Source organism: Vicugna pacos, chromosome 12, assembly GCF_048564905.1.
Source record: "Vicugna pacos chromosome 12, VicPac4, whole genome shotgun sequence".
NCBI classification, from domain to species: Eukaryota; Metazoa; Chordata; class Mammalia; order Artiodactyla; family Camelidae; genus Vicugna; species Vicugna pacos.
In genome coordinates, this window is record NC_132998.1 from 62,055,745 (window position 1) to 62,068,855 (window position 13,111).

General features: G+C 54.7%; 1 protein-coding gene across 1 annotated transcript in view; it reads left to right on the forward strand.

Moving 5' to 3' along the window:
* The first annotated feature begins 510 nt into the window (after positions 1-510).
* Positions 511-13,111, forward strand: part of PARVB (parvin beta) — a 94,634-nt gene continuing 82,033 nt past the window's right edge. The window contains exon 1 of the mRNA XM_072973657.1: positions 511-739. Within this exon, the coding sequence (XP_072829758.1) occupies positions 625-739 (115 nt within the window). The 5' untranslated portion in view covers positions 511-624. The remainder of the gene's footprint in view (positions 740-13,111) is intronic.

The window sequence follows — 13,111 nt, forward strand, 5'->3', positions numbered from 1 at the left end:
CAGCGCTTTTTCCTGTGTGTTCACCGCGCCTCCGGGGTAAACATCCCGAGCTCGCCTAGGACAGGTGAGGTGTTCACCAGAGCAGCTATGCGCCCGCGTTGCCCACCATGCTGGAAGCTTCCTAAGGATGGGGACAGTTCACAGGGGTTCCCCAGCCCCAGTCCTGGTTGTGGGTAAAAAGCTCAGCCAGTGAAATGACTTATGTGTGTGGTTATTTGATGGACGTTGGCCGCGCTGCCTCCTGGAGCCCGGGTCTGGTCAGCAGAGCCCGCCAAGCCCAGGGCTCAAACGTTAGAACAAAAGGCAGGGCGAGCCCTCGATCTGTCCCAGCGGCGGTCCTGAGGAGCGGATGCGCCGCTTCCCTCGGAGAGCGAGTGTGACGCGCCGCGTGGGAACGGCGGGCAGCCCGCGGGCTGAAGTGGTGACCGCACAGCCCGAGGCGGCGCGGACCTCCGGCGGCGGGAGCCGCAGGGCCGGGGGCGGGCGGGGGGCGGGGGCCGGCGTGGGGCCGCGCCCTCCCGGCCACTCCCCGGGGCGAGCGGGCGGCGGCGTTGGCGGCGGCGACCGGGGCGGCTCTCACACGCGCTGCGCCCGCGCCCGGCCGCCGGGGTCCCCGCGCGCCCCATGTCCTCCGCGCCGCTGCGCTCGCCCGCCCTGCGGCCGCACAGGATGAAGAAGGACGAGTCGTTCCTCGGCAAGCTGGGCGGCACGCTGGGGAGGAAGAAGAAGGCCAAGGAGGGTGAGTGCGCCCGCCGCCGGCCTCCTGCCGCGCACGCGCCGCGCCCCGCCCCGCCGGCCCCGGGCGGGCGGCTGCTCGGCCCCGGGCGGGTGGCTGTCCCGCCCCGCGCGCACGCGCCGCCCCGCCGGCCCCCGCCGGGCTGGCCGCCGGCACCGCGCGCCCGCTGCTCTCCGGGCCCCGCCGGCGCGCAGCCGTGACCTTCCGGACAGCCCTTGACCCTGGCTCGTTCCTCCTCCCGAGACCTTTAAGCGCTGGCCCGGAACCAGACGCGAGGCCCCCTCCCCCAGCGGCTGGTCGAGTCCCTTTTGGGCTCCTGGCGTCACCCCAAGGCGCATCGCCGGCTCCTGCCGAGGGCAGGACGCGGAGCCGACGTCGGGCGAGGCCTTGGTACGCGGAGGACAGCCCCGCGCCCACCCCGGCCTGAGTCGCCATTTACTTAGCCCCGCTCTCGGGCAGCACCGCCCGCAGGCCGGCCCACCCAGCCGCACCTTCTCACCCCTCAGGGCACCCGCTGCGGTGCGGGCACCGGCCCGGGCCCCCCGGTGGTCGCGGATGCGCCCCCAGCCCCGGAAGGGGAGGGAAGGGGACGCGGCGCGGCCGGCCTGAGGCTGCGGGGCCTGCCGGCGAGGGCTGCAGAGGCCCTTCTATTTTTGACTGCACGTGCCCACGAAAATAATTTAAAAACCCTTCCAACCTCCTCCTACATTTTAAAAGTTGTTTTTAGAGTTGTGAGAGATGTGACTTCTGGCCTCTTGTGTGTGTTCTTTCCATACTGAGGTTCCCTGGGCTGCATTCCTGAGTTTTCCCTTTGTTCGGGTCAGCAGGTTCTTCCCCTGGGCCAGAGTCCCCATGGGTGAGGGAGAGCTGTGCTGGGGTGTCTGTGAAAAACCTGGGGGGCGGAGGGGGGCGAAGGAGAGGCCCAGGAGCTGGCCTGAGGCAGGACATTGGGAAAGAGAGGATCTGGAGTCAGGGGTGCGCAGTGAGTTCCTTAAACCACCTGAGCCTGTCCTGCCCGCCAGAAAGTCTTCCTGTATTTCCGGATGAGTACTCCCCAGGGACGTGTGTCCCCCAGGGACACACTCACAAGGACCCTGTCCTTCCGTTAATTTCTTCCTCAGAGCTGTGTATTCCTGGGGATGCTTGTGGCACTTTTACCTCCAGGCTGTGCCTGCCCTACCCTGGGACTTGGGTGGGTGGGTGGGGGTGTGTTCATGCATTTCCCACCAGGGGTGCTTTTACTAAATTGGATGATGCAGGTCCCTGAGGGCAGGGCCTTTCACGTTTGGTTGTTCCGCCATTTAGGATCCAAACTGGCTTGTATTAATCTCTATCAAGTCACACCTCCTAAATGTGAGATCGGTGGACAGTCGCCCTTCCCCTGATCATTCCCACTGCCTCTCTGATCTTCAGCCTCATTTGCAGACCTCATGGCCGTCACCAAAATCATTTCAGTTCTTCTTTATGCCTTATAACAATCACAGACATTAATGTCATTCCCTTTCTGGTTCATTCCTTGCCTGCTTCGGGACCCTGGAAGAAAAGACAGACAAGGCTCTTGCTTTCATGGAACAGGGCGTCAGTGGTAATAAGCAAACAGACTAGTCGTGCTGTCATAATACATGCTAGGAAGGAAAAGTCACAGTACAATCAGATGGATGCCCAGGGAAGGCCTCAGAGCAGGTCAGGTTTGGGTTGAGACCCGAAGGAACCAGGAAGGAACCCTCTCAGAATAGCAAGTAAGCAGAATGTTCTGGACGATAGTGGCTTTTTATAGGTGACATTTATGCTCCTGGAATACGAAGAGCACATGTCTGAAGTCAGGCACGGGTCCCAAGACCCATAGCGGAGTCCTTGTCCCTGCCTGCATGAGCTAGCGCGTGCCCAGAAAATTGAGGGCCAGTCTGGTTTAATTTAAATATACCAATAATCACGGTAGTCAAAGCATCCTGTGATGAATAAAATGGACATGAAAACAGGAGAGAGATGCTTTCACGGTATAGCTCTTTTTTTTTTTTTTACTGAAGTGTAGTTGATTTACGATGTGTTAGTTTCAGGTACACAGCAAAGTGATTCAGTTTCTTTGGTGTGTGAGTTAGCTGGGTCCCCTGCCTCGGCTCTCAAGTTTGGGGTGCCTGGCACCCTCAGGGGTCCCTGATACGAACAGGAGGTTGAAAACACTAATCGGGCTCAGACGCAGGAGTCAGGGGAGGACTGGACTAGGAAGGGCTCAGGGGCTCGTCCAGTCTTGCAGAAAGTGGAGAGGGAGTCAGAAGTCGGAGGCTGAGGTGTGGAGGCTGGATTGGAGAATGAGGTCCTGGATGATTGAGAGCTGCCAGTATTCCTGCAGGCCTGTTGCCTTGGCAGCTTGTCCTCTGTGCCACTCAGTGTGGTTCAGGAGCTGGAGCGCATCCTGGCCCAGACTCGGGGCCCCTGTGGGAAGGCGCTTATTTGCCTACTAGGGAGCGATCAGGAAGGGGGTGCTTCGAGGTGTACTGGGGCGCTGCCAGCTGCACAGTGGGTGGGTTTCGTTTCCTTTTTGTGAGAAAGTTGATGGTGAGTTCTGCGTGGGGGGAGGTGTGGCCCCTGTGGGGGAGGCTGGGGAGAGGATGCTGGGGAGAGGACGGCAGTGCCGGGAAGTTAGAGATTCAGAGGTGCCTATAGCGTTCGACTCCATCCAGCTGGACAGAGCTTGTGGTTGTGACAAGGCACGGAGGGACGAGTTGGGGTGACTTCTTCCAGGGGAGGTCATTTTAGAAAATGCATTCTGGGGTTTGGAGGAACCCATGCAGGAAGTGTCTGTGGATGAATTCATAGCGTGATTAAGGCTGATGTTCTGTGGGAGGGAACCAAGCTGTGTCATGTGTTGGCCCAGTTTAGAAAAACGGAACTGTGACTAACTGTGGGCATTGGGAAAAGTGGAAAGGAACACTTAAAAAACCCCAAAAGCTCCAGGTAAAAGGCCCGGAAACTATTACTATTACGAGCCACTCATTCGGGTGGTTTGCTTTTACTGGAGCTGGATGGAGCAGGCGCAGAGGCAGACTCCTCACAAGGGCCCCCTGGTGACCAGCGGGCCAGGAGGGGGCAGCTGCTGTGTGGAGTCCTTACAGGCAGCGGCCACCTCTGGGGCAGGGAGGTCCTGGGTGGAAGGGCAGGATGGAGTCCACTCCCCACGGGCCAGGAGAGACCCTCGCCTGCACTTGGCCTCTGCCCTCTGCCCAGGCACCAGTGACCAACACCAGGCTGCACGGATCGGATCCTGCCGCAGCCGGGCCTGGAGGCCCTGTCCCTCCTGCTTTCCCGAGGAAGGCAAGTGTTAAGGGAGTTCCTGTGTCCTGATTGCCTTTCTTTCTTTCTTTCTTTTTTTTTGTAATATATTTTTGAGAGCAGTTTTCAGCTCTCGTTCCCTAATGACTTACGATGTGGAGGTCTTCTCCTAGACTCGTGTACCATCTGTACATCTGTGGTGAAGGGTCTGTTCAGATCTTTGGCCCATTTTTTAAACTGAGTTAATCGATTTTTTCTAGTCGAATGTTAGGGGTTCTGGGTGTATTCTGGATACTAATCTTTTGTCAGACGTGTCTTTTGTAAACACTGTCTCCTGGTCTGCGCCTTGTCTTCTGGTTCTCTGACCCTGGTCGTCTTCTGAGTGTTGGGTGCAGAAAGAGAGAGAAGTGAGCAAGATATTGACTGAAACCTCATAAGTTAGATCTAATGAGATGCCAGGTGGCTGCCACCTTGAACTGAAGGTTGAAGGTATTATGTTTCTTTTGTGGACTTTAAATGGCTTCCAGGAGAGAAGCTTGGTCTAAACCACCACACAACATTGTAAATCAACTATACCTCAATACAAATAAAATAAAATAGAATAAAATAAACCATTACTGTTAACCCCAGCGCATTCCCATCAACTCACTCTGTCCTTGAAAGAGTGATCAGCTGCATGGTCCCCAGGCCCCTCCCACTTCAGCACTGCTCTGTAATAAAGAGTACCTGGACAGAGGTGCTGTGTAATTTTGCCCTGCAAGGTAGAACTTTTCACCTGCAAGGTAGGATTTCTTCCTCATTTTGTAGTTGAGGAAACACACCCTTACCTGGTAGCCACTTCATGGTGGTTTAAACCAGTGGTTCTCAGCTGGGGGGGGGGTTGAGTCTGCCCCCAGGGGACACTGGCAGTGTCACGACTGGGATGGGGGTGCTGGTGGCATCTGGTGAATGGGGGCCGGGAATGCTGGTAAACATCCTGTGATGCACTGGATAGCCACACACAATGTTGGGTCATTGTGCTGAGGTGGAGAAACCTGGTGTTTGTTTCTTGGGGTGTCTCAGGAACCAAGAGAAGGTTGACTGGCCCCTGGGGTGGGGAAGCTCCTCGGGGCCCTCAGCCTCCAGGGTCTGGAAGCGCCCCCCGGAGTCTGCTGTGAACCCCCCCTTGGCCCAGCACCTGGGGTCCTCAGCTCAGTTTCTGGACGGGGAGAATCCACACGTACCCCCCGCCCCGGCCTGGCCGGCCAGTCACAGGCAGATGTGATACAAACACGGAGCCAGCCGGGGAGTGGGGGTCCTGGGGGGAGATGGGGGACCTTGGCAGACGCCCTCTCTGGAGGTGGAGGTGAGAAGACATGGATGACTGTTGTGAAAGCCCAGAGGAAATGCAGATTCTCCGTAACTGCGTCAGGCGGTAGACAGGACAGGGGAGGTGAAGGCCCCCACCCTCCCCCCAGTCCCAGGTCAGCCGAGGGAGGAGGGGCCTCGTGAGCCCCCAGGGCCTGAGTTCCCAGGGAAAAGAACCGTTACCTGGCTGGCTGGGAGCTGGTGGCGGGCCGTGACCCAGCCCAGGCCTGTCCTCAGGAGCCTTCGGGTGCTGAGGGGAGGAGACAGGCTAGTGTGCCAGAGACCCACGAGGGACATACAGCCTGGATTTGGGGTTCTGGGTTCTGGCTGGAGGAAGTGGTTCCCTGGTTGCGTGTAAAGGCTGGCCAGGAATTAGGAGAGGAGGGCCCTGGAGGACACCCCCGCTAGTCCCTTTGAGGAAGTGCAGGCAGGTCTGAGCGGCTGGGCTGCGGTGTGATGTGTGGGCCGTGGTCAGCCACAGGGCAAGCTGGAGCGGTCAGTGGGCCCTGTCGTCCGTGGAACATGGGAGCAGCAGGTGCCAGTGACCAATCTCAGCTACTTTAGAGGGTCCAGAGGCCACGGTGGGGTGACCAGTGAGGAAGTGGCTCGAATGTCGGTGCAGGCAGAGTGGGCTTCCCGGAGGTGGAGGCAGCGACAGGGCTGGGAAGCAGCAGGACTCCTGAGACAGCGAGGAGGCAGCAGCTGCAGGGCCTGATGCCGAGGGAGCCACCCAGGGGCTGCCCACAGGTGGAAGGAATTTTGCATAAAAACAGATTAGATGGAGCACCGTTCTCCAGGGCCCCTCCAGACTGGTGCATTGGGGAGGCTTGGAGCGCCTGGCTGTTCGGGCGTTTGCATAGAGAACTGATTGGTGCAAATAGTGACTCTGAAAGACTTTGAAGTGATTGCCACATCCTGTTTTAAGCAGGTCTGGACAACCCCTCCTACTTACTTTGAAAATAAAACTGGAATAGCATCTTTCATGGCAAGATCTAGGGAAAGGATTTGTGATGAGTTTGGCCTCCCTTGGCCGGGGACGTGGCCCTTTTAGGGGGGGGATCTTTCCCATTTCCGTCTCTCTCTGCTCACATGATCGCCTGCAGGACCCTTAGGAATTACCTACAGATCATGGTTAAGGTGGGTTGGAATCCTAACTTGTGGGAAGGGAAAGAGAGTGGCTGGTCAGAAGTGGAGGGATGTAAGCAGGTGAGGGGCCGGGGCCATGGACACAGCGGGTTCTAGAATGTTCTGTGGGAAGAGATGCCAGTGTAGATCCTATCTGGATCCAGTGGGCTGTGAGGGTCTCTGCAGACCCCACCAGTGAAGAGAAAAACAATGCCATGCCCCTTTCTCCAAACCCTAACACGTCTTCCTTGAGCGGGGCTGCCTCTCTCCGTGGGGGCAGCTCTTGGTCCGAGAGGGAGGTGCTGTCTGCCAGCTCCTGTGTTGCAGCTCGGCCCCCAGGAGTCCCTGGCATCACTGAAATTCACTGTTCTGTTTTCCTCTCTCTGGCTGAGAGGAAGTGGCTTTCAGGAGGCTTGGTGTGGCTTCGTCAAGTTTCCTTTGATTATTATTCTGACTACAATCTTCAAATCCAGCATTTCTTCTTGGTTGTCCCCCAGCTGTCCAAATGCACCCGGGGCATTTAAGAGAGAAACACGTAGGCACGGCAGCGTGTCCCGCGCTGGGCTTTTTTCTTGGCGGTCTACTGAAATCTCTCGGAAACTTGGCTTCAGTAGAGGACAGAAACGGGGATGCTGGGCCCAGACTGTTCTGTTCCTTACCTTTCTGTGCCGAGGCAGCCAACTCTCTGTGGTCCTCCTCGCATCTTGGCTCTACCTGCGTGGTCCCCGAAGAGTCAGGTCGCCTTGGCAACCCCACATTCATTAGAGGAGCTCTGCTTTGAATCCTGTCTCCGCTCCGTGGAGTTAATATTTATCGCACATCCCAAAGTTGCTTACCCTCATGCTCCCTGTCCAGTTGTCAGAATCATTAAGGGATGGTTAGAAGATGTGAGGGGGTATGTGCCTGCTGTGAGCAGGTTTTAAGTGCGCCAGGTGATTGATTTCCCCCTGCTGTGGTTGGCAGAGGGCGGCTGCCTTCACCCAGCTATTGTCTTGTTTTCAGGTGCACGGTTCCATCACAGGAAAGACGTACCCTAAGAAGGGATGTTTTCTTCTTTCATTAGCCGTAAACTTTTTAGATTTCAGATGAAAAATGGCTTTACTTCTTAATGAGTATACTTATTATTTATTATATTATGGAGAGGCTGACAAAACATATGAGTAAGTTTAGGAGTACATTATAAACCTACGTTGGCCCGGTGGTGTTAATCTGCGAATCTATACTGAGTGCTCTTGAGGCAGGAGAATGTAAGCATGGACTGCACTCAATTCTAGAAGTTTTTGGTGTTTTTTGCCTCATTGCGGTGCTCCTTCTCAGTAACGCGTCAAACGAGGGACCACTTTCGGGTTAAAAGAGAAAATGGAGTGAGCAGCAGGCTGCAGCATCATTGGGTCTCTGGGGCTCATAGCACCCGAGACGTCACGTGGTTGGCGCTAGGATGCTGGGGTGCCAGTGGTCCTTTCAGTTTCTCCCTCCTCTGAGCATCGAGGGCCATGGGAACCCTCAGATTCTATGTGTTTTCCTCTCTGAGTTTGAAAGCTTTGGGGCCTCACTTCCTCATTGTGAGGTGGGGAGAGGGAGGGCAGGACCAGCTCTGTCTTTCCGAGCTGGTTCCCAGACGGGCAGTGGGTTCCTGCAGGAGGCTGCGCACGGGCTGGTGGAGCCAGGTCTCCGCTCACATCCTCACACCCCCGCTCCGTGGGGCTGTTACCCATCTCTCTCAGGCTGTGCCTGACCAGGCCACGCGGACCATGGTGGCATTGCCCTGAGGGGATGTGAGGATAAAATGAGATGAAAAAAGTGAGCACTTATCAGCAGTCAGGTGCTCCATCAGCGTTGGTTATTGATAACGTGGACAAGTGAGGTATTGACCCAGACACTGGCTCCAGAGTGGGTTAGTGGTGAGGGCAGGGCCGGCAGGCAGTTTCCGCCTGAGAGCAAACTCTGCTCTGTCGATAATGGCCGCCTGCCCCTGTGTTAAGGAGGATTCTGAGGCTGCATCTGAGCTAGGGGAAAGAATGCTGGGACTAACTAGTCAAGCCTGCAGTGTGTATGGGAGGGTTAGTTGCTGAATGATTTTCATCCTCTTTTCTCGCTCTGGTTCGGTATCATTTTAACAGCCCTGGCTGCTTCTTTCCCAGCGTGTCCCATGAAGGCGCTGGTTGGCGGCTGGTAACCTAGTTACATAAATCCCTCAGCATGTGAACATTTGGGGAACGTTGGTATCCTCCTTCTTGTCCTGGCCCACTGTGACCAGGAACACGGTGCACGCGCATCGGAGGGGTGCACTGCACGGAAGTGAAGGTCCGTGCGTTTGCAGAGCCAGCAGGTGTCTCTGAGCAGGGAGGTGGCATTCCTGGAATGTGAGGCCAGCTCAGCAGGGTGCTGGCCCACCTCGGCCTCTGGGGCGCTTCCTTGCCAGCAGCCCGAGGAGTCAGACCATCGGGCAAATCTCAGCACTTTACTCTGCGTGTTAGTAGTTGAGCGCCTGCTCGTTCGGCTCGGGCACTCTGAAACCACTGTCCTTGGCTTGGCTCTTTCCAGCTGGACTTGCTAGTCAAGCAGAGGTGTCAGGAATGTTAATTTCCCCACGGAAGACCTTCTCAGCAGTTTATGCCTGTTCTCATAAGTTGTGTGCTTTCCTACTTTCATCTGAAAAGTTACAATTCCAAAGGACCTACCTTTTTAAACTCTAATGCTAAGGTATTAAAAAGTTAAAGAGGGGCTGACCATTCCTGAACTCCTAGGGCTTGAATCCAGCACTCCCGGAAGCAGCTGTCCAGTTGATGGAGCCCAGGCCACCCTCAGCGTCTGCTGCGTCTCCCGTTACCGCGGAGTCTGCTAGGAGCGTCCAGGCGCTGCTTTGATTATGTGGACAGAGCACCCTTTGAGCAGGCTGGGGGAGGGGGACACCGTACTTGTGGTGCTTGTAACTCATTGCTGGTATATATGGACGCGGAGGGATGTCTTTCTCAAAGCCCAATTCGAAGTGTCTTCATCCCTCTATTTTTTCTTATTTTGAAAATTAATATCTTTCAAAGCAAGACCTGAACGCATCCATACTTGATATATACAAACTTAATAGATGATCATCTGAGAAATAGGGAGGGAGAAGTTAAAAGAAGAATTAAAAAAAAAAACACACACACACCCAGAATGGAGTCTGCAGTGGTCATGCTCATGGCTGGGGCTCGTTGGCACCAGTGACGTTCCAGGCCCAGTGCTGAACACACTGCACACGTTACCTTCTTTGATCTTCACCCAAAGCTGGGAAGTGGGTACCATGTGGTTATTCCCATTTTGCAGGTGAGTAAACAGAGGCTCAGAGACGTGAAGTCTCTTGCAGGAGGTCACACTGCTGGTGAGATTAAAACCCCTGCAGCCATGCTCTTAATTGCCACCAACCTTGTAAACTGGAAGAGTGATTCAAATGCGAGTTATCTTCCCAGCTGGCTCGCAGTAGAGTCATTATCATTCCTGGCATTTGAGATGCATTCAGCCCTAGCAGTAGGAAGATGCTCTGGAGGAGACAAATGAGATCTGTTTTGTGCTGAATGGACTGGTTGGCATTTGCAGAAAGAAGACAGAACCCCAGTGGCTTCATGCTGCTCCAGGACCCAGTCCAGGTCCCCGATGGCCCTCCGTTGCCTGCGCAGCTCTCGGCCAGTCTCCCCTCATCTTCCATGGCTCTGGGCCCTCCTGTGCGCTGTTCCCTCTGCTGCATCGGCTTAAATGCCAGCCTTCAGCAGGAGGGGACCCCACGCTGCCCACTGTCCCCCACATTCTGTGCTTTCCTGCCAGAGGTTGTTGGCTCCATGACTGTCTCCTGATAGCCTGTGTCCCCCAGCCCAGTGTGTTGTTGTCTCGTCTCCAGAGATGACAATGAGAAATGCTTTTGGCCACTTAGCATGGTCTTTGTGTATTTGCTTGAGTGAGCAAGAGGCAGACTGTGCAATGGTTACGGCCACTGACCTTGGGACCCTCCTCTGAGGGTCTCAACTCATCCTGCTGCGCTCTGGGGCTTTGACCTGAGGAAAGGTACTTCCCTGCCCTGTGCCTCAGTTTCCTCTTCTGTAAAGAGTACTCAACTCATGGGGTTATTAGGGAATTGAGTTATTAAATGAAATGATGCAGTTTAAACTGAGCCTGACCAAGCCCCAGAGTGGGAGAAACTGTTCCTGTGATTCAGGTACCAAGTCCACTTCTGATCACCAGTTGTGGTTCTGACACCAGTCCCGATGCGTGTGGGCGTTTTGCCCACACCAGGCACGTCTCTGACACTCGTCGGCTGCCCTGCGATTTAGTCCGGTTCTGGCACCATCTATCGGGAGGTAGCATCCGGTCCCGTAAGTTAAGGGTTTAGTCCCACACGACTGCCCCCTACTTGGGATGCTGATCACAAGTTCAGGTTGTTGTCTGTGCTTCTGACTCACTGGCTATAAACCAGAGGTTCCTATGACCCCCTCCTTGGGTTTGATTAATTTGCTAGAGCGCCTCACTGAACTCAGAGAAACATTTTGCTCACTAGGTTACCAGTTTATTATAAAAAGATGTAACTCAGGATCAGCCAGATGGAAGAGACACAGAGGGCCAGGTATGTGGGAGGGGGTACATCACTCACCCAGCAGCTCTGTTGTTCACCCACCTGGAGGGCTCTCTGAACCCAGTCCTTCTGGGCTTTTACGGAGGCTTCATTATACAGGCATGACTGATTAATTCATAGGCCGTTAGAGATTCTCCAGATCAATCTCCAGCCCCCTTCCCTCCCCGGAAGTTTGGGGGTGGGACTGAAAGAAAGTACCAGCTCTCTAATCGCACGGTTGGTTCCCCTGGCAACCAGCCTCCATCCTTAGGTTACCTGGGGGCTTTTCCGAAAGTTACCTCATTAACACAAGGCCTCTTTTTCGCTCTCAGCACTTAGGAAATTCCTAGAATTTTAGGAGCTAGGGCCAGGAATTGGGATGACGAGCAAATGTATGTATTTCTTATTCTAAGTCACAATTATCACAATTCCTAGAACACATGAGTGATAAAGGACCAGTGTCCAGGATGGGTAAAGAACTCCTACAACTCGGTACTAGGAAGACGAACAACCCAGTGAAAGAGGAGACAAAAGTTCTGAACAGATGCTCCACCGGAGGAGATGTACAAATGGCCAGGTGGGTCTGGAAAAGACCTCAGCTTCAGCATCGCTGGTCGCCTGGGACATGAACCACAAACGAGGTGCAGAGGGGACACACTGCACATCTGCCAGGATGGCTGAAAAGATCCCACCACGACTTGGCGAGGACGTGGAGCAGCTGGGGCGGGGTTTACAGGGGTGCCATCATTTAGGGAGTAGTTTGGTAGTTTCTTTAAGAATGAAACCTACGTCCTCCCTGTGACCCAGCAGTCTCGATCTGAGATATTTACTCAAGAGAAATGAAGACCTGTGTCCACACGGAACCTTTTGCAAGCATGTTCATAGCACTGTGTTCCTGGCAGCTAATACTGGAGTTGGCTTGGCTGTCCATCAACAGGAGAATGGAGAGGTGGGTGGGGCCATGCTTCGGAGACAGAATATTACTGGTCAGTGAGAAGGAACAAGGACCAGGGCACACGACATGGCGACTCTCAAAGCCACTGTGCCCAGCCAAAGAAGCCAGACCCAAGGAGGGCACACTGTGACCCCATTTCTGTAAGGTGAAGGGGTTCCAGATGGATGCAGCTAATCTGTGGTGGTTTCTCTGGGGTGGGATGGGGCCTGGCTGGGGAGGGGCAGGAGGGACTCTTCCGTCACTGTGAAGAAGTCCTCTGCCTTGATAGGGGTTTAAGGTACACAGGTGCATGCATTTGTCACAACTAATTGAATGTGCACTTAAGAATGTGCATTTCAATGTATGCAGATTTTAACGCAAAAGGAAAAAGAATTATAAATAATTCCTGCACTCTAGTTAGTGATATAGACGCTTAGAGGGGGCAGTATCCCTGCCTGCAGTTTACTCTGAAATGCAGAAAAGTTAAGACGGTGTGGCAGGCCAATTAATGGCCCCCACAGATGTCCACACCGCAATACCTGGAACCTGTGACTGCATCATCTTACGTGGTGAAAAGGACTTCGCAGATGTGATTAAGTTAAGGACCCTGAGCTGAAGAGACTCTCCTGGATTATCCAGGTGGGCACAAGGGCCTTTTTTTTTTTTTAAATAGCATTACTGGGGGTTGAACCCAGGACCTTGTGCATGCTGAGCACAAGCTCTACCCCTGAGCTCTCCCCAGCCCCCCACAAGGGTCCTTATAAAAGGGAGGCAGGAGGGTCAGTGTAAGAGAAATGGAAACAGAGGTCAGAGTGATGCAGGGCCATAAGCCAAGGAGTGTGGGTGCCTGTAGAAGCTGGAAAACAAAGAAAAAGATCCCCCTACACCCTCCAGAAGGAACACAGCCCTGCTGACACCTTGATTTTAGCCAGTGAAGCCTATTTTGGACTCTGGCCCCCAGAGATGTAAGATGATGCCACTGGATGCGTGAACGTCTGTTAGGGCAGAGGCAGAAACACACAGATTGCTGGGTAGACAGACAGATGCATGGATGCATAATGAGGCAGTCACAGGGAGTGTTAGTGCTAGACTCCATACAGCCCAGGTTGGGGGCACA